Source organism: Caretta caretta, chromosome 2, assembly GCF_965140235.1.
Source record: "Caretta caretta isolate rCarCar2 chromosome 2, rCarCar1.hap1, whole genome shotgun sequence".
NCBI lineage: Eukaryota > Metazoa > Chordata > Testudines > Cheloniidae > Caretta > Caretta caretta.
In genome coordinates, this window is record NC_134207.1 from 182,245,188 (window position 1) to 182,271,444 (window position 26,257).

General features: G+C 41.3%; 1 protein-coding gene across 10 annotated transcripts in view; it reads right to left on the minus strand.

The window, feature by feature from the left end:
* BBS9 (Bardet-Biedl syndrome 9) overlaps positions 1-26,257 on the minus strand; it is a 455,972-nt gene that overhangs the window by 357,437 nt on the left and 72,278 nt on the right. For 9 of the 10 annotated variants that reach the window (XM_048839046.2, XM_048839045.2, XM_048839044.2 and 6 more), the window contains 4 exons: positions 18,499-18,578; positions 13,209-13,262; positions 3,035-3,137; positions 1,938-2,042 (listed from right to left, as the gene is read on the minus strand). In XM_048839046.2, the coding sequence (XP_048695003.1) occupies positions 1,938-2,042; positions 3,035-3,137; positions 13,209-13,262; positions 18,499-18,578 (342 nt within the window). The remainder of the gene's footprint in view (positions 1-1,937; positions 2,043-3,034; positions 3,138-13,208; positions 13,263-18,498; positions 18,579-26,257) is intronic. The other variant, XM_048839047.2, reaches the window with a different exon arrangement.

A 26,257-nucleotide genomic window follows, 5' to 3' on the forward strand; every position in this document is an offset into this window, starting at 1 on the left:
TATTTCAAAGATCTCAGGTCAAATATACTCTTAGATTACAAGTATTTGTTTCCTAACTGCAAGGCCTACAAGCTCAATATCTGAAAGTCAACCTGGTATTTTTTCTTTCATTGTTATTAACTATTTAAAAAGTAAATAATTCATTACATAATGCAAAGAAATAACTATTCAGCTCATTCTCTCTTTGTTATATTGGCTCTGCAGGGCTAATAGAGCAAAAAGCAGTAAAAATGCACATCACTAAAATCAGGGGGTATGATTCAAGAAACCCAAGACCAGACTGTGCAATTTACATATAGCTCTGTGCTAAAGGTTATCCGCAGACATGTCCACATGGCCCCAGACAGAGCTCTTAGGAAGGTACTGCATGCTCAGTCACTAGAAGCCATCAATCTCTGACATCCCTAGAGCGCAGAAATTGGAACTGTGTCTGCTGCTTGCACAGATGATCTGGAGCATGGGGCGGCATCCTTTGCTCTCTACCCTCTGCACACCCAGTTAATCTAGCCTGGAGAGGACAGATCTGTGTTACAATGAGCTATTTTTATAGTCAGATTTACAAATAAAACTGCACTTCTAACTGCCAAAATAGGTAGCACAAACACAGCATGTCTCCTTGAACTGTCCCAACCCATCACAGGAAAATCTTCTCCAGTGATGATCCATTCTCAAATTAATGCTTAACCAATATATTATGCTTTGCTAACTCAGGGTCTAATAGCCCATCAAAGAAGGGAAATCCCATAGCTAATCAATAGTTCACTAGCAAAAATGTTTTGCAGACTCAGGTCCTTCAGAAAGTAAATCCCAGGCCTGCCAGAAGAATGCCTTGGATGACATCATGTTTAATTTCTTAAGGAAAACAAAAGATGTTGTCCTCAACACTTTTTAGTATTGTGTAGATGTATTTCTCATAGCCTCTGAAGAGGGCTATGGTTCTTGTGGAATCCAATGGTCCTTAGGCTTCCTGAGATGAAGAAAAACACTCATTATAGGAATGCTGCTTCCCATACTGCCTGACATACACATGGTAGTATGGGGAGTACCGAGCACGTGAAACAAAGATTCCCTGTGGGAGAAATGCCCTCCATTCTGTTCCTGCAATCAGTGGGGAAGGAGGAAAAGAGAAAGCAGACTTGGTGCCAAATCTTCAGCTGATATAAATCAATGTATTTCCACATACTCACTTTTACCAGTAGTATAAAATGTCACCCAGTTTTCTCTAAGACACACACGTTCTGACTGAGAATTAAACAGTGTGTGTAGTAGTGGTTAAACATGAGACAGTCCTGACATGACATGGATCATTCAACTTAGCTCCTTGTCCTTGACATCTGATTAGCCAGCAAGATGTGCAAAGACAATAGATGTCAGAGCAAACTGACCTGTTGTGTCACTATGGATGGCCTGGGGTGATTAGGTCATTATAAAATGCAACAATTCACATTTTGTTCTTATTTATTCTAAACAAGTAAATCAATCAAATGCTATTCCAAAGAGTAAAAGGGAAACACGGTGAGGGAATAATCAGTCCCAGCAACCATTTAATCCTCCTCCTCTGTGCAGAGAGAGTAATTGTCACTTTTGTTGGCAGCCTCTGCAGTGAGGTCAAGGACTGAATGGTCCTAAAGAGGTAATTAACTTCTCACACCCAGAGGAGGTCCCTCTCCGATCAGGATAGAAGCAAATTGCTGAGACAGCACATGGGAAGCCTGTTCCCCAAGTTGTAAATGTATATTGTTAACTCTGTGAACAGGTCAGGCAAGTTAATGGTGCTATATAAAATATTAACTAAAACAAAGGAGACCAAATTCTTCAGCACAGTACTATTAACTTTAAAATATTTTAAAGAAATTAAAAAGAAAGAAAGAAGAGCCATAAGGGAATCAAAACCTTTAAAAAGAAAAAAAAACTCTTTGAAATCTCATGTTGCTCACCTGTGGGTGTGCTATAGGAAGCCACAGCATCTCCTTCCAGCTCTGCTGGTGGACAATTCCCCTTCAGAAAGACAGACAGGGCTACAGCTTTAGATCCACATGACTCTACAAATAATAACAAAGTACATTAAATAAATATGGCCAAGTGAAAGAAAACCTAACATTTTCCAATATTTAAGGAAATATTTTTAGGTTAAGTTATATTATACATTTCCATTGAACTAATTCAAATCAAATCTGCACATAATTTTTTTCTTCAATATATATTATTAAAAGCAAAACAAGATGCTCCAATTCAAAACGCTCTTAAAATGCAACTGTGAAATGTCTCTGTGCAGCAAATATAAGATAGACTCAATACAAATGCAATTCTATATTGAGGTCATAGCATCAGGGCCCTCAGCCCTCTGTTCCTTAGGGAACATGCAGTAGGACCATAGGAATTGGCATTCCAGAAGAGACCAAAGATCTATCAATTCCATTATCCTGTCTCAGCAGTGACCAATGTTAGATGCTTTAGGGCAGGGCTGTCAAACATATGGTCCGCGAGCCAGATCCAGGCCCTAGGACACTTTTCTGGGGCCTGCAGCTCCCTCTGCAATTTTCAAAGCAATCCAGCCTGCAGCTGACAGAATTTCAAAGAGGCTGTAAGGAAGCCAGAGTGGGCAGTGCTGAGAAGGAAGCTTATGCCTGACTGGGTACAAATAACTGAACCTTCTCTCCCCTCCTGTTGCTCAGCAGAAGCTCTTTGTACTGGCACAGTAACCACAATACCACATATTTTTTGAGGTAGAGTGACCAGTACTGGACACAGGCTTGCAAATTAGGATGTACCATTACATTATATGATTGTATACTATTTTCAACATTATTTTCTATCTTTCTGGTTTTGCACACAATCTAACATTCTGTTGGGTTTTTGTGACTGCCACTCACGTTTCTTTTTTTTAAAACAGAGTATAATCATCATCATGTCAAAAGTTAAGCTTGGTGCATGTCTACTTAGAGGTCACTAAGTAAATCTTAGAATAAGGCTCAAACAATTCCAGATAAAGCAATACATTATAATACTTTGTAACAGTAAAAGAAGAATCTACCTATATCATCAAAGATGAACTGGTCATGGGTCAGCGCTAAAGGAGGTTGTACACATATTGATAATTTTGTTTTCTGCACAGCCAATCTGCTCTGTAGTGTGATCTGAAGTTGAAAGTAAAAAAGTATTTATACACACAAGCAGCACATTAATCTAATGACTTTAAAACCAGCATAATTAGCAAAAATTATCACATTCAATGATGATTTGCACTTGCACAATTCCACTATAACAAGCAGCTAAGAAAACTCCATGAAAATGTAATGGTAGGCCTTGACAGCTAGTGAGAAGAAAAAAGTGAGATGGTTTATCAAAATTCCTTGGTAATATTCACGCAAGACTAATTTATCTTATCCAATTGCAATACATTAGATTTGTTTTCTATTTTGCAAATATCCAGTTTGTTTGGGTTTTTCAATGTAAAATAATGGCAGTAGTCAATATAAATAGTAAAAAATTAGGCAATTATTTAAATAAGGTATTACTCTATATTTTTATTTCATCAAAAGGACTCTGTTTAGCAGCCATTATGTTCAGTGAGCACCAAATCATGGAATCCTTATTTTTTTTATGGCATGGCAACGATAGAATCTACTCCTCATGCAGAAGCTGTTTTCCAGTGTTTCATTACCCCTAACATGCATATATAACATACCTTCATTACATGTAATGTGGAGATTCAGTCTGGGGAAACCATATACATCTCAAGCAACCATGCTAACATCATTCAAAGTAAAGTTCACAGATAAAATGTATTGATAAAAAATAAAAACTTGTATTTATTCAGATTTTTAGATTTATAAAATGCATCCTATCATAGTTAGCATATATAAAAACATATTTTTTGCCTTTTTCCCAGAAAAATAAGGACATTTCCCGCAAAAAACAGACCATCTCCTTAAACAAGCTCTTCAAAAAACAAATGAATTTTTCACAGTGTCCTAAAGGTCTCCAGATTCAGGCTCTACCCGACTAGTGCTGGAAGCAAATTCCAGAATGAAGGGATCTCCACCAAGAGCACTCAAGACAGCAGCTGCAAGAAGCTAGTGTGAGCAGGAGCTGTCTCAGCTGCTAGTTTGAATGTCAAGCTCATTTTAACTGTCCTGGAATAACGGGAAAATTAGCCAGGAAGAGGATGAAGATGAAGGTAATGAGCTAAGCTCAGGAAATAGGTACAACTTTAAGTTGCAGTCGTTGACTTAGATCTGAATTTAGCCCAATGTTTTTAAAATGTGCTTCAACTCCAGTTAAATATATCTATACACAAAAATGGCACAAAACTAAGTTAAACAGATATAACCTTCTTATAAACTGACATAAAAGTCCCCGTGGAGAGATTTGCAATGGTTTAGCTAAAACAATCTTTAAAACTATTTTGATGAAAAAGGTGCAAGTTTTGTGTGTAGATTGTCCATGCTTAGTAATGTTTGCAATGTTCATAAAAAGGCAAAGTTTGCTCCATGCTTTGAAATGTAAACCTCAATGAAACGAACAGAGCTGGAAAGGGCTGAATTAATGTCTTTGCTGGTGTTAGTTTAATTAGTTTTCTGAGCCTGAGTATATCTATTTACATTGCGAAAGTTAGAGAAAATAGTGACACCTAAATTCAGTGGTAAGTTATATGTGAATACCATGTTTATAAAACAGAAATATCTTTGCAAATACTTTACTTTTCCTAAGGGTATATCTACACTACGAAATTAGGTCGAATTTATAGAAGTCGAATTTTTAGAAAGTGATTTTATTCAGTCAGTTGTGTGTGTCCCCACTTAAAACCATTAAGACCATTAAGTTGGCGGAGTGCGTCCACAGTACCAAGGCTAGCGTCGACTTCCGGAGCATTGCACTGTGGGTAGCTATCCCACAGTTCCCGCAGTCTCCGCTGCCCACTGGAATTCTGGGTTGAGATCCCAATGCCTGACGGGGCAAAAAACATTGTCGCGGGTGGTTCTGGGTATATGTTGTCAGGCCCCCATTCCCTCCCTTCCTCCATGAAAGCAACGGCAGACGATCCTTCTGCGCCTTTTTTCATGGGTTACCCGTGGAGACGCCATACTACGGCAAATATGGAGCCCACTCAGCTCACCGTCACCATATGTCTCCTGAGTGCTGTCAAATGTGGGACTGCATTGCTACACAGCAGCAGCTCATTGCCTTGTGGCAGCAGACAGTGCAGTACATCTGGTAGCTGTCTTTGTCGTCTCCTGGGTGCTCTGGCAGTGGGGGCGCCTGGGCAGACATGGGTGCTCCTGGCAGATCTCGGTGAGGTCTGCCGGGGGCGTCTGGGCGGACATGGGTGCTCCTGGCGGACCTCGGTAAAGTCTGTCAGGGGCACCTGCACATAAATGGGAGTGACTCAGGTCATGCTCTTCTTTAAGTTTTGTCTAATAGAGTCCTGCCTGGAATATTGGTAGAGGGATAGCTCTCCCAGCCAGCAGCACAGTCTGCTGCCAGCCTACCCCTCCCTCCCTCCGTGAAAGCAACAGGCAACAATCGTTTTGTGCCTTTTTCCGTGGAGGCACCATATTGCTGTCAGCATCGTCATCCACCCGCTGCTTCCGCTGCCACTCTGCTCTCCTGCTCACGCCATACCACAGCAAGCATGGAGTCCGCTCAGATCACTGCAGCAGTTGTGACCACGCTAAACACCACACGCATTATCATGCGGTATATGCGGAACCAGAACCAGCAAAAGTAGGTGAGGAGGCGACAGCAGCGCGGTGAGGAGAGTGATGAGGACATGGACACAGTCTTCTCTCAAAGTACGGGCCCCGGCAATTTGGCCATCCTGGTGGCAGTGGAGCAGGCTCATGCCGTGGAACGCCGATTCTGGGCCTGGGAAACAAGCACAGACTGGTGGGACCGCATAGTGTTGTGGATCTTACTTTCATATGCGTAAGGGCACTTTCATGGAACTTTGTGACTTGCTTTCCCCTGCCCTGAAGCACCAGAATATCAAGATGAGAGCAGCCCTCACAGTTCACAAGCGAGTGGTGATAGCCCTCTGGAAGCTTGCAACGCCAGACAGCTATCGGTCAGTTGGGAATCAATTTGGAGTGGGCAGATATACTGTGGGGCTGCTGTGATGCAAGTAGCCAACGCGATCATTGAGCTGCTGCTATCAAGGGTAGTGACTCTGGGAAATGTGCAATGGGATTCCCTAACTGTGGTGGGGCGATAGACAGAACGCATATCCCTATCTTGGGACCAGACCACCAAGGCAGCCAGTACATAAACCGAAAGGGGTACTTTTCAATAGTGCTGCAAGCACTGGTGGATCACAAGGGACGTTTCACCAACATAAACATGGGATGGCTACGAAAGGTACATGACACTCACTTCTTTAGGAACTCTGGTCTGTGGGAACTGCTGCAGCAAGGGACTTACTTTCCAGACCAGAAAATACAGACCACCCTCATTTCACATACCAAGCACCCATAGGGTTGGCCCTTTAAAATGGGTTGGCCATTTAAAGGGAGGGGCTGCGGTTTTCGGGTTAACGCGCAGCACAAACCCAACTAACTCCCCCCCCCCCACACACACACAGACACCCAATTCTCTGGGATGATCACTTTACCCCTCCCCACACCGCATGACTAAAAGTGGGGGTGATTTCTGTTCAGCCACAGGCAAACAGCCCAGCAGGAACGGCCACCTCTGAATGTCCCCTTAATAAAAATTTCCCTATTTCAACCAGATGACCATGAATGATATCACTCTCCTGAGGATAACACAGAGAGATAAAGAATGGATGTTGCTTGAATGCCAGTAAACACCAGGACCATATGCTGCCATGCTTTGTTATGCAATGATTCCAGACTACCACAGCAGGCCAGCAGCACGTAAAGTGTCCTACCACGGAGGACGGAATAAGGCTGCCCTCCCCAGAAACCTCTTGCAAAGGCTTCAGGAGTACATCCAGGAGAACTTTATGGAGATGTCCCTGGAGGATTTCTGCTCCATCCCCAGACACGTTAACAGACGTTTTCAGTTGGGGAGGAGTACAGAAACCAGTTTTAAGAACCCTTAAAGTCAGAAAAAATGGCTTCGTAGTGTGGACGGGTGCAGGGCTAAACTGATCTAACACTGCTAAATCCGACCCAAACTCATAGCGTAGACCAGGACTAGAACAAGGTGGGTGAGGTAATATCTTTCAGTTGATCAACTTCTGTTGGTGACAGAGACAAGCATCCAAGCTATACAGAGCTCTTCTTCATGTTTTGGTTGAGATCCTCTCCTGTGCTGCTAAGGTACAGCCAGAATTCACAACCGCACAGGAGAGGAATGGGGACTAAGATATTTTAGATAAGCTATTACCAGCAGGACAGTGGGGTGGGAGGAGGTATTTTTTCATGCTTTGTGTGTATAAAAAGATCTTTTACACTTTCCACAGTATTCATCCGATGAAGTGAGCTGTAGCTCACGAAAGCTTATGCTCAAATAAATTGGTTAGTCTCTAAGGTGCCACAAGTACTCCTTTTCTTTTTGCGAATACAGACTACCACAGCTGCTACTCTGAAACCTAAGATATTTTAAACTACCTTTGCGCTTTCCTGATCCTGGGCAGCTACGGGGGCTGGAGAGGGCATTGGCGTAAATTTAGACAGCTCTGTCTAAATTATAGCAACCTCTGAGGGCTATCCAATGGGCTGAAACTCTGACAAGAATCCCTGAAGCACTATATGATGTTGCCTTGCATTTGAGGTCTTGCCCACCGAGGGCCGTCCTTACCCATACGCAAAGTACGCAGCTGTGTAGGGCACCTGATGCCCTGCACAGCTGCGTGCTGCTCCAGCTCTTCCTGTCCCGCCTCTTTCCACCCCTGCTCTGCCCCAGACCCACCCCCACTCCTGAGGAGTGTAGCAGGGCTGGGCCTGCACTCACTGGCAGCAGGAAGTGCAGTGACCCAGCCCCAGTCAGGCCCCCGGTGAGTGCTGGGGGGTGGTCCCCCTCTGCCCTCCAAGCCACCCCCACACGGAGGCCTTGGGCCCCACACACACATCCTGCGGAGGGCCCCAGAATTGCTAGGGATGGCCCTGTGCCCACCTCAAGTCCAGTCACCCCTCCATCACATATTGCAAAGGGGTCTTTTGGAGGCAGTCACTTTCCATGGTGCCTGTGTTACAGATCAGGGCAATGGCACCTGTATTCCCCCTCAATGGTCCAGCAATGGCATCCACTCAGACTTCCAGCTTCCCAACCATTTTCTTTCTTGTGCGAAGACCCACATCTCACTCCCTTCTGACCACAGTACTTCCAACCTGCACAGTTACCTGCCATCAATGCTTTATTACGAGCAGAGAGCCAAGCAGCCAAAGCACACCTGCTTTCTTTCTCTTCAGAGACTGATAGCAGCATGATTGTCAACTGTTACAAATGCCACACCGTCTATACAAGCCTATTTTATTCTTAAGGTAAAAAAGGACTGCAGAGAAAACATATTAAAAACAATAAAAGATGTTTACATCTACATACATGCTAATAAGCGTACCAAAGTTCACCCCAATCCTAACATAGATTCTGACAGGAGCAGTCCTTCAAATCCCCACCCAAGGGGATTCCTGTGGTTGCAAGTTTACCACAGCTTCAGCTCAGAATAAGAACCCAGTTTCATGGGACCTCAAAAGGTCCAGTCCTTCCAACCCTATGTTAAAAATTGGGGCTCTCTGGGCATCAGTGGTCCTGTCCGTTTGCTGGATAAGGAAGAAGGCCCTGAGACAGTTTAAAACTAGGCTATTTATCCAAAACTCCTTTCTGTGTCTGTTGGTCCCTGGAGAATCCAGTTTGAACTAGTAGATATACACCTCTCCAGGGGGGTGGCTTCAAAGGGCTGATAATGGTGGAAGTACATTAGCATCCCCCTCCTTCTAGAAAAGAGACATACAATTCCATAACACCACAAACAGCAGCATTTTTAATACAATGGACCAAAAAGGTATGAACCCTAATTCAGTAAGATCTAATTTAATTCAGTAAAGTTTATCTTAATTCCATAAGATTTGTCCAGGACACTACAGGATATTGTCAGTCTGTCAGCCTGCACCTTGGGAATCTTTTCCCAGCTGAAGCCTTTAGGGCTCTTTTTATGCTTCTCTGGCCTTTTTGGTGGCATAAAGGGCAATGGTGAGGATTTTGCCCATTACCTATTTTTACAAGCATCTATTTTACAAGTCTTTTCTGCTGGGCCAGTGGCTTTTTGAAGAATTAAATACAATCCTTATTTAGAACTCTAGTAGAAAAAAATATGTCCACAAACTTGTTCGGTAATTGTTGTAACAGAACCCAAGGAGAAATTTAATTTTGAAAATTGTGCATAAACTTGTCAAACACAATCAGGAGGTCATCTTGTTTGAATTAATCTGACATGTTTTGTTATGTACAAATGTAATGTGTGAATAGTTTTTATGTTCTCTTACAGCGATAAGAGCCAAAGTTGATAACTTTGTAAATCATAAAATTATGAAATTCCATTAATTAAGAAGGGCTTTTCCATCACCTATATTTATTTTGAATGAAGAGCTTCTACTTAAAAATCAGTAAAGTAGGATGTAGGGACATCAGTGTGTTTATATGATTGGTAGTAACTATTAATTGTCCTGTAAGAAAATTTGATACATTCTAATTGATCTAAAGTTACTCCTGGGAATTTTTATTGCAACATCTTGTGTAATATAGATTGATTTACAGCATCAAATAAAACTTAAATGAAATTTATAAATCTACCCACCAAGTAGAGTCTATAAATACATCTTGTGACAAAGCTCTGTCCTTGTCTCCATGGGTCCCGCGTTTCCTGGAGGATTTCGCTAGCCTCAGCGGCTCACTGTGACCCTCCACATAACTTTCTCTCTCTAGAGACAAGGGTCACAGTCTACTGAGCCACTTTTATCATAAGCCAGTGAGGGAGGTGAGGAGAAGCTATTCTCCCTTGCACAGTCTCTCTTGTCTCCCAGTCTCAGTGATTAATTGGGGGGGTGGGGAAAAGGGGGAACCTGGGCCCACCCTCTATTCTGGGATCCAGCCCAGGGACACTAATAGTATCAGCTGTGGTAGCTGACCTTTTAGAAACCTGAGACGTACAATTCCCTGGGCTACTTCCCCACAGCAGCCCCAACTTCCTCAAGCTCCACTTCACCCTTACCTCAGGGCCTCCTTCCTTGTACTTGATATGGTGTGTACTGCTCAGTCTCTCCAACAGCACAACTTCCTCTCACAGCTCCTGACATCCGCCCCCACCTGACTAACTGGGAGGCTTTTAACTAGTTTCAACCAGCCCGATTGGCTTCAGGTGTCCCAATCAACCTAGCCTTCCGGAAAGTTCTTAATTGGCCCCAGGTGTCTTAATTGACCTGGAGCAGCTGCCGTTTAACTTATCCTGATACCAGGGATTTGTTTAGCCTGGAGCTAACATATCTATCTCCCACTACTTTTCTATAGCCATCTGGCCTGTCCCGTCACAATCTGTAAATCTGTACTGATTTCCAACAGTGTTCGGCTTTTCCAGATTAAGTTATATTATGTGCATGGATGTTCTGATTAGATGAAGAGGAACAAGAAAAGTTATCTGCACTCCCAGTAACAAAACAGTCCTCCTCTACCCTTTCCCAAAAAGTTTACTGATTAGCTATGATGGCATGCTGTCTTCGTCTAAGTTCCAACATAGGGATGCATTTATGCACCAGCATAAACTCAACTGGAACCCAGCCATCCTGACGTGGTTCTCTAAGGCTAATAAAACATCCAAATGTTCACTAAGGCCCAAATCCAAAGCCCAGGTCAGAGGGAGTTTTCCGCTGACTTCAATAGACTTTGGAAAGGCCCTAGGCCATGGCTCCCTGCCCCAAAATATAGAGTAGATTGATTATTGCTCAGAAAAAAAATGCTTGAGGGATTTCTACCCTTAAATTACTGTATCTAATATTTTAGTCCTGCAGTTTTAAAGGTGGAAAAACATCTTTTATCTCACCTAGGACTGCCATCTATCCCTCGTTTTATAGAATTATCCTTTTTTCAAGTCTCTCATATTTGGTGCCACATTAATATAGATCCCAATTCAGCAAAATATATAGATATACAATTTACCGTGAGCATGAGTCTTGTATCCCTATTCACCAAAGCACTTAAGCACATGCTTAAATTCCAGGTCCTGAAATGTTTGGCTGAATAAATACAGGATTACTCACATTCTTAAGAGCTTTGCTGAATCAGAACGGATTGACTTGATCAGTATGGCTATTTCCTTATTTTAATATATGCTTATCTTTTTTCATAATGTGTCCAGTATTAGCCAAGCTTCTCTACTGCATAAATTAAATTTTAAAAGCTATGCTAACCCAACATTAATATTATAACAGTTAATGTCAGAAAAAGTCCAAAAATGCAGAAGTTAAGGGTCTAGAGTTAATATTAAACTTATCCACAGCATACAAACAATATCCTGTTAGGCTACACATTTGGCCAGAGAAACAAGAACAGAAAACATTACTCATGAGCAACATGGTAACCTAGGAACCTTATCTTCTGTGCTTCCACACTTTTTCTGATTTTGCTGTTCCAAAGAGCTTGTCTACATTACAGAAGTTCCCTATTACTATCTGTAGCTGTAAGCAACGGCAACTGGTGCTAAACATAGTTTGTCCTTGTCTACACCAGCAGCCAAACTATTCAGCGCTATTTTAGCTGCGCCAATTGCCTGCAACAACTGTTTATTATTTGCAGTTGAGACAAATACTGCAACAACAACTTTTTTCATGTAATTTTGTGGGGTGGGATGGTTTGCTTATTTAAAAAAAAAAAAAAAAGAGGAATTGCTTGTGGTTAACAATGTTAGAATTTAAATAGCCCCAATTAGACTTTGATGTGCACACTTCAGTGTACGTGACTAGAAGTGGAGAGGGGCCAGTTCTACCACTAATACTGGTGCTTGGCTGGAGATAGTTTTCTAACAGTTTACATTGCAATGATTGTGGGTAAAATCTTGGTCATGCTGAAGTCAATGGCAAAGCCCCCAATGGAGGAGGAGGTGGGAAAAATAGAAAATGTATTTAAGTGAAAGTTCAGAAGTTACAGATTATTCCAGCAGAAATTACTGAGACCATAAAATTTGTGGCAACGGTGGTTTTTTCATCATACATGATTTTCTCCTCTTGCTGTTGAGACAGTTTTGTTGCAAATTTTATTGCCTGTGTTTTGAATGAGATGTTTAAAATCTCCCTTATGTAGACTCAGATCCTGCTAACCCTTCCTCAGAGTACCTTACTCTACAAAAGTCATCTACTCATGGTGTAAGGTGCTACTTAGAGTAAGATATCAGAATCCAGCCTATGATTTGGTCTCATCAGTCCCTGTGCTTCTCAGTCTGGAGAGAGAAAGAATGGGCAGAAATACAAAAAAGCAAGGCCTTCGTTTTGCTCTGCTAAAGATCTTAGAAGTTACTGTGGCATGTTCAGAAGCTAAATTACCATCAATTTGATTTAATGCTCAGAAGAAACATATTGCGTGCACACACAAATCTTTTCTTCAAAACTAAGCACAAACATTAATCTTCACTGAGGACTATGACCATGTTCTTTCAAATTAAAACCTCTCATATTTTTGCTGTAGCTATAAGTAAATGCATGAATAAAAAGTTTACAAATAGGACAAATTCATTTATTTTTACTCTTTCATAACTAAAAAGACATTAGAAGAGATTTTGCTCAAACTTCCTAAAAAAAATTCACCTGTTGAACTGAAATGTTTTCTCTGTGCAAAGGTGAATATTTCTAAAAATTTCTGAGCAAACACACACAGGGTTCCAACAGAATGTAGTTAAGGATCTAAAACTCTGAGTACGCTGTCAGGCACCCACTATGAAAAACTCCCAAAACTACTTCTTTCAACTCCATAGTCTTTACATATCTTTTATCTGACTTTTCCTTAAAAACAAATTAACACAGAAGATATATATATAACTTGCTGATCAAGCTACAATTTTGGCAGGAAGTTAGAAAAAAGTTCCCTTCCCACACCAAAAGAAGGAGATAAAATTGTAAATATAAATATATAATATATATATGGCATTCGAGCTCTATTCTCATTTCCATGACTTAAGTAAAAGGGACAACAAATGTGAAAGGTTTGCAGAGATTTGTTGCTACTGTTTTAAGTGTTACAGTTTGAGCAAAGCACAATACCTTTACTGTGACTGAAGGAACTGCCTCTGCTCTCACCTCACTGTCAATGGCTTGCTGTGAAGAAAAAGATGAAAACAGAGCAAATGCAGTATCACACATGAATGAGTGAACACAATGAATGCAGTATTACCCTTCCACCACCAACTAGCTAAATAGTGAGTTAACTGTAAAGAACTTATCACTCTGATGACAGATTGAAATACACAAAATAGATTTCTGTGCCCCTTCGTTAGAAAAGACAAAATTCCTGTTTAAAACTGCCCACAAAAAGGATAAGCAACGACCATGAATATTTTGTATATAAAAAGCTAATACATTTTTATATATGTATTTGAATATTTGGTACTGTTTTGTCTGGCATGGTTCCTTCCACTGAGAGTTTATTCAAACTGTGGAAACTCCTTGTGTTATTCAGTAAGGAAAGGCGACTTCCAATCTGCCTACATATAGTATATATACACCACACCATAGCACATAATGCATAATCACCACACACTATCTTATAATCAAAATAAAATAGCATACTGTATATGTCCTGAATTTCAGAGAGAAAGAGAGAGAGAGAAGGCTTTTTTATTGGTGTTTCTTATTTCTATTTCAACAAACAACCATGTCCACAGCAAAAATTAGCTTGACCCTACAGTGCAATATTGTGCGTGCACACACACACACACACACACACACACACACAAGAATCCTTACAAAACTTAACCATACTGAAAGGTGATTATACCAATATATACTGCAGGAGATTATACCTTCATACGGCAAAAGGTTAAATAAAACAATGCTTTCTGCCAGCATAAACAAGATACGCTGTCTGCTACTTCCCTAACCCATGCATTGGGATTCACTAGCAGTGTCCACAGTGCACGTGCAGAATTCAAAAATCAATGGGGCTTCCTCTGGATGTAAGGATCCAAAAGGTGCTGGACTTCGATGTGTTTCCTTTTTTCCTTCCCATGTAGTTCCTTACTGCATTTTCACTCTTTATGACCCACAATGAGAACCACCATGAAACTCTTTTCCTCACATGAAACTAAGACATACAACTGCCTCCAAGACCATGCTCAATATCACAGCTCTCTTTGCAGGAGAAGGTTGAAGCAGATCAGTTTGCATTCACAAGGTTAAGTGCATCAGTACAACAACATGACAGTTTTCTATTGACCTAAGGAATCCCAAATCTGCAAGGTTATTATCACAACTAGACAAGACCAAGCTGCCAGATCTCTGTCCTCTTTTTTGCATGAAGTCTTTCCTATGGACAACTGCTAAGACAAAGACACGGAACATACATTGCTTAGCATATATTAATAATCTATTAAAACATTTTTGATAAGGAATATGACAGTTATACTTCTACTTATAAATATTAAAAATGCAGTTCCATTTATATTTTTCAAATAGCAAGTAATCCCAGTAAACACAGTTTTGCAGAAATACATAGCCAGAAATGACTAGTTAACAGCTGTTTTGGCACAGCATTGTACATGTAACAATTAACAAGTTGGGGGGACTGGTCCTGCTTTGAGCAGGGGTTGGACTAGATGACCTCCTGAGGTCCCTTCCAACTCTGATATTCTATGATTCTATGTTCTGAGAGGTTTATATATTAAATTTTAGTGGAAAAAATAAAATTGGACATAAGAGATTTCAGTAGGCTGGAACACTACAACAGTACAAGATGACTGATTCACTTCTGTATATGTTAAACTGCACTGTAGCATCACAGAAGTTAGAATGGCAGAAGTCCATCAGGCCATCTTGCCAATCTCGCTGCCAAAGCAGGATCACTCCCTACAGGGTATCTGTGAATGCTTTGTGTAGTATAGTTTCCAATGATCCATGTAATGGGACTTCTACTATTTCTCTTCAGATCATTAAGTTTCTCTTCAGACTACTAACATACTGTAACAGAGCTCACCACTAGGAAATTATTCCAGAAACTCATCTTAAAATATTCCTTTGCTCAGTTTCATCCAATTTCTAAGGGCTAAGATAGAGAAACACAGTTATTTTAATTAAAACTATTAATCAAAGTGCAATGTATTGACATCTTTGCATCGAATACCATAAGATCTCTGTCAGTTACACAAGTTAACACACATTAATATGTCATACATCTGAGGTGGTTTTAACTGTATTTTAACTGTATTTATAGACTGTATAAAAGAAACTGGAATGCTTGCCAAGCTGAAAAGTGGATCTGTTTTCCCCTCTCTCTCTCTCTCTCTCAATTATAGAAAATAAGTGAATAGTTATATTTGGCAACATTCTTCAATGCCTCATTCATATCTGTGGGAATGCAGATAAAAGTTACCAGTACTATTTTATTCAATAAGGATCCATATACATTAGTGCAGACCCTGCGTAATCAATCCCTCTACAGCCAAAAAGGCTTGTTGACACATGCACATATTCTATTTCTTCACATAAATACCATTCCTCAAAGCCTATCCATGAGTTTTACCATCTGTAATTCAGCATAAAAAAGTATCAATTCAAGCAAACCTACAACAAGAATGCAACCCAAAGTAACTAGTGCATAGTTAACACAAGCAACTTGAAATGCTATTGAAATTGGTATTACAAAGACAGCCTTTCAAAATTGTACATGCCCTCTTGTCTGGGGCAAATCATATTTATTCATTCACTTTTCTTTTTCGACTTATAAAAAAATATCTTTAGTTTCTTGCAATGTCATCATCACAGTAAAAGGGAAGCAAGTAGATTTTGCACCTGGACTGATGAATTCTCATGAAAAGATTGTAAAGACAGAAATGGCAGAAAAGAACTTGATAGCAAAACCACTTCACATATTTGTTAACTACAAACTAACAAAAAAATTACTAAGATGTTGGCCGTCATGTTGTATACCTTCAGCTGTCATTCTATTATAAACGTGGTCTAGGACAGGTTTCCTATCTGGTTTATTCTTAAATGGGTGGAGACACGTATCTTATTCTGCAGCTGGACGTAGCAGTTTGTCATAGATGTCCAAGTGTGATATAAATTAGATTTAAAGCCTGCAGTCATCTGAGGTCACATTTGGTACTCTACTCTTCTGGGGGATGGGTAAACTAGTAGTTTACTAGTTGTGCAGCAGCATTATAATTTTCCTGCTGTACCTAATGTTCAACACAGGGGAGGTGTTCAGCTATTGCACCTACCAACACTCCACAGTCCCAAGGGGACATCATCTTCCAGCTAAGGTGAGTAGTCAGCTGCCAAGTGTTCACAGTGACATCGCCAACATATTCTAGCCAGGGTAATATACTGTTACTTTTTAAAAGAGCACCAGCATGTACCCAACCATGCATTTACACATGCATCCCATCTAGACTTACTCCTGATATCCTTTCCTGGCTGGTAGCATCATGGGAACAGAAGGCACCGGAGAAATATCCCTGCTTCCTCTTCCAGTGTTGGGATTTGAAAAGGCAGATTTGTAATAACTTTGGAACGTATGTGGATTTCCAAGCCCCTCACCACACCTTCTAGATCTGGATTGGTCTGTTATACAAGAAGGTCCACATATTGCTTCACAGATATTTAGACTAAGTCTATGGAGGTTACTGATTAATTTGTGAGTTTTATAAAGCTTCTCATGGGGTCTGCAAATTCCCATCTGTAAATGAGGAAGACTTGGAGTTATTCTGGTAGGACTAGTGTTTCCTACCCAGGAAAGTGCATAGTTGCATGGCCTGATGACTTTTTTTGTGTGTGGAAGTGTGAGAACCTGTGGCTTCCACTGAAGTCAGTGGGAGCTGCAGGTACTCAACCTGTGTGAAAAGTAGGCCATTAATATAAAAGGTCATTTGGGGCTTTCATGTTTATTTCCTCTCAATAACCCCCATATCAAATGTTCTTAGTTTATAAGTAAAACTGACTAAAATTTGCATCCTTCTAGCTAATGCATTATCACCAGCAATAAAGATTCTGCAGATCCAATTCTGCCCTAAGTTGCATCTGTGTAGCCTCACAGTCTTCCCATTCTGCCGTCATTTACATCTGTGAACAATGGAGCTCATTGAAGATCATGGTGTAATAGAGAAAAGAATTTGGCAACTGAAATTTAGGATAGGTCTACACTAGCCGCTGGACAGCGATCGATATATCGGGGTTCGATTTATCGCATCTAGTCTAGACATGATAAATCTGTCCCAAGCGCTCTCCCGTCAACTCCGGAACTCCAGCGCTGCAAGAGTCGCAAGCGGAGTCGACGGGGGAGTGGCAGCAGTCGACTCACCAGCATGAAGACGCCGCGGTAAGTCGATCTAGGTACATCAACTTCAGCTATGCTATTCTCGTAGCTGAAGTTGTGTACCTTACATCGATTCCCCCCAGCAGTGTAGACCAGGGCTTAGTTAATTCTGTAGATGTTGTGGAAGCCAGATTAGGATCCAGCTCTCTCTCCCCACTAGCTGTGCTGTTCTTGCAGCACTAATCGCAGTAATAAAAAGACGTGATAGCTACTGACCAGACTAAATTCATACAGAACTCAGATTTATTCAATAGGGCATTATCTTTTTATATTTTGTAGTCACTTGTCATAGTAGAACCACATTTTGAAGTACAAGACTATGGTCCCTGCACTAGCTTTACAGGTTTAGTTTTGGTCATGTGATACAAATGAAAGGTAAAATTAGATGCCAAACTGCTCCCTTGTTGGTTTCTCTGCAACTGTATTAAACTACTCCTGGTAGTCTTTGTACAACACAAACCAAGTGGGTCATAAAGTGACTCTGGTTATGATCTATTTAGTTTCTTAACATAGGACAAAATACAAGTTTTTATAACATTCTGTCAAGAGTTGCAAATAGGTTAATATTGCCATTTTATATAGTTTGCAACATTGTTTATTTTTCCAAATATTAGTAAGCAGTTGAAACCACTTGGCTACAACAATTAACACATTCCTTTCTCAGTTTTCCTATTTGTAAACTAGGAGCAACACTTACCCATCTATCTCATATGGGGGATTGTGAGGATGAATATCTGTACAGTGCTAGGAATATCTAAATCACTAACTATTATTATTATTATTGTAATATTACCAATTTATTTTTAATGCCCGAGCCTAAGGTAATTTCCTTGTCTGTATTTGTATTACTGGGCATTCCCCAAATATCTGAGCTAAAGTCATACAAATCATTCTACGGGTCAAATTCTCTTCTCATTCATAATTGCAATAACGTAAGACCACTAACATAAATGGCTGCTTCAGAGATGTAACAGAGCAGAAAAACTGGTTTTGTAAGACTTTCCTATTTATAAATTTACTTACAGAGTCTACATCCAAGTCAGGTGAAACTTCTGCCGTGATTCTCAAATCATCATAATCTTTTTCAGATTTGGGCAAAATATCTGCAAGAAGAAAAGAAAATACAATGAACCTTACTTTAATAGATTGTGTGCAGTTATATTCCTAAAAGCAATTTCTACAGTGAATGGCACAAACCTTGCACAAAATGCACTTTTGTTTTTTAATTAAATGTTCCCAAAGCAGAACCTACAGCAAAAAGCTCATCAGCAAAAATGTGGACTTCAGAGGCATCCCAAGTGCACTTCTTCCCAAACAAGTAGAGATCTATAAAGGTGACATGTTTGAAGTCCACAAGACTACCCTGACAGTACTGCTCAGAGAGCTGGATGTTCAAGTTCACTAATAATAATGCTCACAGTTCACTGGAAAATATTCTGTTATTTTGGGGTAAGAGAAAAAAAGTCTGTAAAAAAAAAATGCATTCATGGATTGTCTGAATATACCACCAAGCAAACCTTCCAGCTTTCTAGGATTCATACCAGTATCTATTTATTTAATCTTGGATCTCTTTACTAGATTGCCTTATTTCCTGGTTCACAGATGCCAAAGGATTTAGATACATCTCATAACAGATATTTCAACAACCACCTAACTCTAACCCTCAAGGATTATAAAAAGACATTAAAGGCTTAAAATATTTGTTTCAATCACATACATTGCTAATATATCTGTGATGGGTTGGACCCCCCTTCTGGGATGCCACCTGATGTACTGGAATTTCACTGAGCCCACACGATCTACTAGCCTGGGTTCCCTCTCTCCGTTTTGCTGAATTAGGCTCTCCGACCTCCAGCAGCAAGCACGCACACACCAGCTGTAGAATCACAGAGTCTGCAAACAGCTCTCTATGAGAAGACTCAGCTAGGAAATCATCCAGCACTCAAGTTCAGCTCCCCTTGGAAAGTACACCCAAAATAAAGTGGTCTTGCACTCTAGAGAAATCTATATAACATAAGTTCATAAATTTGCCCCCCCCCCCCAATGTGGAGGAAGATATGCACAACTTCTTCCCCTCCTCCCCCAGTTAGAAATTGCACAAACTGGGTTTAATAATAAACAAAACCAAGTTTATTAACTATAAAGGGCAGATTTTAAGTGATTACAAGGGATAGCAAACAGAATAAAGCAGATTACCAAGCAAATAAAACAAAACATGCATTCTAAGCTTAAGATCTTAAAGAGACTGGTTTCAAGAAATAATTTATCACCCTAAATGTTGTTTTAGGCAAGTTGCAGAGTTTCTGTATCTTAGAATTCCAGTTATTTCTCTTTACAGTCGAGACTCCTGCCTTGGCCTGGACTCAGCCCTTGCCTTTCCCACCGCTCCGTTCCTTTGTCTCTTCAGGTACTTTCAGCAATCTTTCTTCTTGGGCAGGAAGGCAATGGACAAGAGTCCTGTTTGCCTTATTCCCCTGTCTTACATAAGATTTACGTAAGGCGGGAATCTTTTGTTTCCCAGTCTTGACCTCCCACTCCTCCTTTTGGTAGAAAATTACTACAAGTCCAAAATGATATTAGTACCAGGTGACAGGACCACCTAACCTGGTAGTGTCACAGCTACATGCCAGGACACCTCTCAGGAATGAGAGAGATTAATATCTTCACAGTCTTCTTGTTTCTTCCTAATTGCTCATCAAGGCTCATTGCCTGTTGTCTGGGGTGTGTTTCCCAAATACACACCCAGTTGTAATTGTTACATAGTCGATATTCCTAACTTTACATACAGAAATGATACACGCAAACACATTGGATAATCACATTCAGTAAATTATAACCTTTCTAACGATACCTTATAGGACCCATCTTGCATAAAATATATCTCAGTTATGCTATATCCATATCATAATCATATTTCCATAAAGAATATGGGGTGTAACGACATGATATCTGACCAATGAATTACTGGAAAAAAGCAAAGAAGTTGTACAAGAAAGAAGATAAAGCAGTGAAAAGTGATGCAGGGAAAGATAAATAAAGAGAGGTTGAAGACCTAGTCGTTGAATCTGAAGCAGCTGCTACGATGGGAAGTCACAGAGCCATTTACAAAGCAACTATAACCCAATGAGGAAACTTCAGAATAGGAAACGGGCCAATAAAAAGGAAAGATGAAATAATGCTAACAACTGAGACAGAACTGAAAAGTAGATGGACAGAGAATTTCAAAGAAATCCCCAATAGATCCAGCCCCATTTTAGCACCAGACTTCAATGAAACATGCAAACCTGAGCACGTTCACATGAACTTTAGTCAAGTAAAGATGTCAGGAGTACAGGCCACAATCAAGAAGCTGAAAAGCAACAAAGAGACGAGCAATGATCAAATCAGAGCAGAGACGCTAAAAGCATTTGATACCACCACCATAATGAAATTGACAAGCTGTGGAATGAAGTCTTGGAAGAAAAGAGACCTCCTTCTGACCAGTTGAAACATGGAATCATTGTCAGAATATCAAAAAGGGTGATTTTACTGAACAACAACTGGAGAGGAGTCACATTACCCTTCGTTGTAGGAAAAGCCTGTGACACTACACAGATTGACACAGGCAATGGATGCAAAGGAGAAATATAGGCTGCATTCAGTCCTACAGGACCCCACCTAACGTCGTCAACATCATCACGGCCATGTACAGAAATGCCAAGTGCCCTGTAAGGGTGAACAACCAGATAACAAACTAGTTCAACATGGACACTGGTGTGAAACAGTGCTGCCTATGATCACTGCTGTTGTGTGGGATTGCCACAGACTGGGTAATGAAGAAGTGTACAGCATTAACAACATAAAAACTGGTATAAGGTGGTAAGATGGCAAATGTCTACAAGACAGACTTTGCTGACAATACTGTGGTGCTGAGTGACACCCTCAAAATGTTACAAGTAAAGACAGACAACCTGGTAAAAACAGGCCACACGGTTCAAAATTCGTTATGCTAAAACAAACATCCTTGAAAGACAAATATCAAGTAGTACGAGAAGGTTACTCACCTCGGGCAGTAACTGAGGTTCTTCAAGATGTGTGTCCTTGTAAGTGCTCCACATCAGGTGTTGGTGCATCCTGGCGCCATTGATCGGAAATTTATGCTAGTAGTGTCTGCATGGCTCGCGCATGCGCAGTAGGCATCTCACAGTGCCATTGGTGCCGCATCTAGCATGCACATGACTTGAGACCTCCAGTTCTTCTCTACCACAGAGTCCGAACTGTGAACTCCGAGGTAGAGGGGAGGACAGCAGGTAGTAGAGCACCCACAGGGACATACATCTCGAAGAACCTCTATTACTGCACAAGGTGAGTAACCTTCTCTTCAAGTGCTGTCTCTGTGGGTGCTCCCCTTCAGCTGACTGTAGAGCAGTGCCCTCAGAAGGCAGGAGGGACTTCGGGTTCATTTGAGTCATAGAGGTAAGTACGGTTAGGCCAACTATTGAGTCAGCTCTGGAGTCTTCAGTGACTGCATATTTCTCAGTGAATGTGTAGACAGAGGCCCAAATAGCCGCCCTACAAATCTCTAATATTGGAACATTGTTGAAGAACACTATCGAGGTAGAAATAATTGTGTTGAATGCGTGTGGAGGAGATCCATTTAGACAATCTCAGAGTGGATATTATGTAGCCTTTCAAACATTCGGTAACAAAAAGTCTAGGAGATTTCCGGAAAGCTTTGGTCCTTTCCAGGTAAAATGCTAATGCTCACTTGATGTCCAATATGTGCAAAATGGTCTCTGGTGGAGTCTCATGAGGCTTGGGATAGAACATAGGAAGATGGATTGGTTATGGAAGGATTATGTCACCTTCAGTAAAAATTTTGGGTGTGGGCGTAACGTGACCTTGTCTTTGAAAGAATATTATGTAGGGAGGATCAGACATGAGCACCCTGATCTCACTCACCCATTTGGCGGAAGTAATGGTGACCAGAAAAGCCACTTACATGGATAAATGCAGCAGGGTACAGGTGGCTAAGGGTTCAAATGGTGGTCTGGTGAGGTATTTGAACACCAGATTGAAAATGTTCCCTCTAAGTTTTCCCACCCATGTGCAGAATGAATTTTGTTATGTGCACCAATAAGGAGGTGGTGTGTGACACATCAACTCAATATTGGTGCACATAACAAAATTCATGTGTTGGGCCAAGGGGTTCAGAGTGTGGGAGGGGGCTCAGGGCTGGGTGCAGGGGGACAGGGCTCCGGGCATCGAGATGTGCCCCTATGAAGACCAGACAGGGACTAGAGTGGACTTTCATTCGTTTATCAATAGTCCTAGATCCCTGAATAGCATGATCATCATCCAGACCAAATCCAGTGCTTCTTGTTGAGTTGGACCTTTGAGAAGGCAATCGTCCAGGTAAGGGAAAATCATTATTCCCTGTTTGCAGATATGCCACTACCACCACTAGGGTTTCGGAGGAAACTCTTGGTGCGGTGGATAGGCCGAAAGGTAGTACTCTGTACTAGAAGAATTGATGTCCTACCGTGAAACGCAGGAATTTCCTGTTATCTGGGTGTATAGTAATATGAAAATAAGCATCTTGGAGGTCAAGGGCTGGAAACCAGTTCCCCTTTTGCAGCGCTGGAAGTATCATGCCCAGTGTCACCATTTTGAAATTTTGAGTGCATATGAACTTGACTTTCCTGAGATCCAAGACAGGTCTCCATCCCCCATTCTTCTTCTGGGTCAAGAAGTAGTGGGAGTAGAACCTCTTCCCCATGTATTGCGAAGGTATTCATTCCACAGCACCTAGTTGTAGAAGATGGTTGACTTCTTGTCGTAACAGGTGCTCGTGAGAAGGGTCCCTGAAGAGGGATGGGGTAGGTGGTCGGGAGGTAAAAGGGATGGTATATCCCGATCGTATGATCTCTTAACACCCATTGGTCCATGGTTATTGATGCCCAGATGTGGTAGAATGGGCGAAGGCGGTATCAAAAACATGGGGATGGATCAGGTGAAAGCACTGCCTGGTGAGGGAGGTCATCCAGACCCTTGACCAAAACTTCAAAATTCTGGCTTGAGTGAAGCCAACTGAGAAGTAGACATTTGAGCTTGAGGTGCTCTCCATCACTGCGACCATTGGCGATGTCTTTGGTACTCATATTGTTGCTGTTGTTGTTGTCAGTTAGTTTCTGTCAGCACCGGTGGGGTCACTCTCGTCAGTGCTGACATTTGTGCCATCATATGTAGCATTGATTTAGTGGGCGCCATCGGTGCTGACTTGGTTTTCTCAGCCAGTGCCAACTGCAATATCAGTGCCAGGAGCGGACGCATGATGCCTGAGGAGACACTCGGCACCAGGTCCCTTATGGGTGAATTTGGTGCTGTGCAGGAAGCATGTTGCCATCTACGGCACAACACAGTCTCCTTTGTTCGGGACTTGGCGGAGCCAGGACCATCATAGGTGCTCACCAAACCATGTGTCTGCATCGGGGGTAGCAACCTGGCAGGAGACCGCCTATTTTTCCATGATGCTCTCTGCGGAGAGGTCTGTGCGCTCTTCCTCAGTATGTTAGAGGAAGGCGTGTCTCCTGGGAGAAGAGCCCAGAAAGGAGGTCCACTTGTCTGGCTCTGATTGGAGAGATTTCTTCATCAGTATCATTTTCAAGGAGAGATCTTGGTCACGCCGGGCTCTCGCGTTCAGATTACCACAGTGGGTGCATTTTTGCAGGATACGCGTCTCCCCAAGACATCAGACACACAAAGAGTATCCATCCGAAACCGGCATTACTTCACAGCAAGAGCCGCAACACTTAAAGCCTGGGGAGTCAGGCACCTCTGACGGTTAACTGACCCCGGAGTGGGGACTTTTTTTTCCCCTTAAAACTATCACTAACACTAACTATAATTTGTAAAAGATTAACTAATTATTTACACTTCTATCTTTTTTAAAGGTTTGGTGAGAGTAACGGACATGGTCCTTGAGCTCCGTCTTTAGCTGAGAAGGAAATGGAGGACTCAAGTCATGCACGCACTACGCAGGGCACCAGAGCACTGCGAGACACCTACTGCACATGCGCGACCCAGGTGGACACTGCTACCATAAATCTCTGATAGACGGCGCCAGGACGCACCAACACTTGAAGTGGAGCACCCACAGGGACAGCACTCTAAGAAGATCACATTAGAAGGCAAACATATCAAGAAAGTAGAATAGTTCAGCACCATATTGGCCAATGGAGATCTCAGAAAGGAAGTGACATCAAGACACCCACTGCATTTTCTAAACTTAATAGTATACAGGAATCAAAGATCTATAACATCAGAACAAAAGAGAATTTTCAATTCAAACATTATCTCAGTGCTAACATGTGGCTGCAAAAGCTGGAGATCTACCAAAACATAAGACAGAAAACTAGACACATTCAAAAATAAGTGCCTAGGAAAGATTCTGGGCATTGGTTGGAAAGACTATTACCAGTGGAGAGATCCATGAAATCACCAACCATAAGTTCATTTCCACCAGACTCAGAAGGAAGCATTGAATGTATTTGGGGCATGTACTCCAGATCCCAAAACACCGACTCGCAAATGAAGCTGTCAAGTGGAAACCAACTGATGTGAGAACGCCCAAGAGAAACCTTAAGAAGAACTTTTAGCAGGGAGGGCAAAATAGTCTAATCATAACACCACAGAGCAGATGGAAGCAGCAGCAAATGACAGAGAGGAATGCAACAGACTAGTTTCTGTCCTGTGTGCCTATTTTCACAAAAGGGATGTAGTAATAAATAATATGTACAGTATGAAATTATAAGCAGATTAACATGCATAGTATGATTTAAGAGTTAAAAGAAGGCATTTTAAGTTGCAGCATCTTTAAAATGGTGAGACAGCCCCAATTTTTTAAAAAGTAATTTTAACTCCTGTCATAAATATAAAGGGAAGGGTAAACACCTTTAAATCCCTCCTGGCCGGAGGAGGAACCCTTTCACCTGTAAAGGGTTAAGAAGCTAAGATAACCTCGCTGGCACCTGACCAAAATGACCAATGAGGAGGCAAGATACTTTCAAAGCTGGGGCAGGGGAGGGAGGGAAACAAAGGTTCTCTCTGTCTGTGTGATGCTTTTGCCGGGACCAGAGCAGGAATGCAGGTCAGAACTCCTGGAAAGAGTTAGTAAGCAATCTAGTTAGATATGCGTTAGATTGTTTTGTTGAAATGGCTGGTAAATAAGCTGTGCTGAATGGGATGTATATTCCTGTTTTTGTGTCTTTTTGTAACTTAAGGTTTAGCCTAGAGGGATTCTCTATGTTTTGAATCTGATTACCCGGTAAGGTATTTACCATCCTAATTTTACAGAGGTGATTCTTTTACTTTTTCTTTAATTAAGATTGCTTTTTTCATTGTTCTTAAGATCCAAGGGTTTGGGTCTGTGTTCACCAATGCAAATTGGTGAGGATTTTTATCAAGCCTTCCCCAGGAAAGGGGGTGTAGTGCTTGGGGGGATATTTTTTTGGGGTGGAAGACGTTTCCAAGTGGCACTTCCCCTGTTCTTTGTGTAACGCATTGGTGGTGGCAGCGTTTAACCTAAGCTGGTAAGAATAAGCTTAGGGGGTCTTTCATGCAGGTCCCCACATCTGTACCCTAGAGTTCAGGGTGGGGAGGGAACCTTGACAACTCCTAACTCTTCAAAGTATTTACTTGTATCTTTTTCAGAATTACTTTTATTCCCTCATAGTAAGTCTATTTTAAAAAATAGGTTGCATACCTTCCTAAAAAAACAAAAAATGAAACCCTCACATAATAG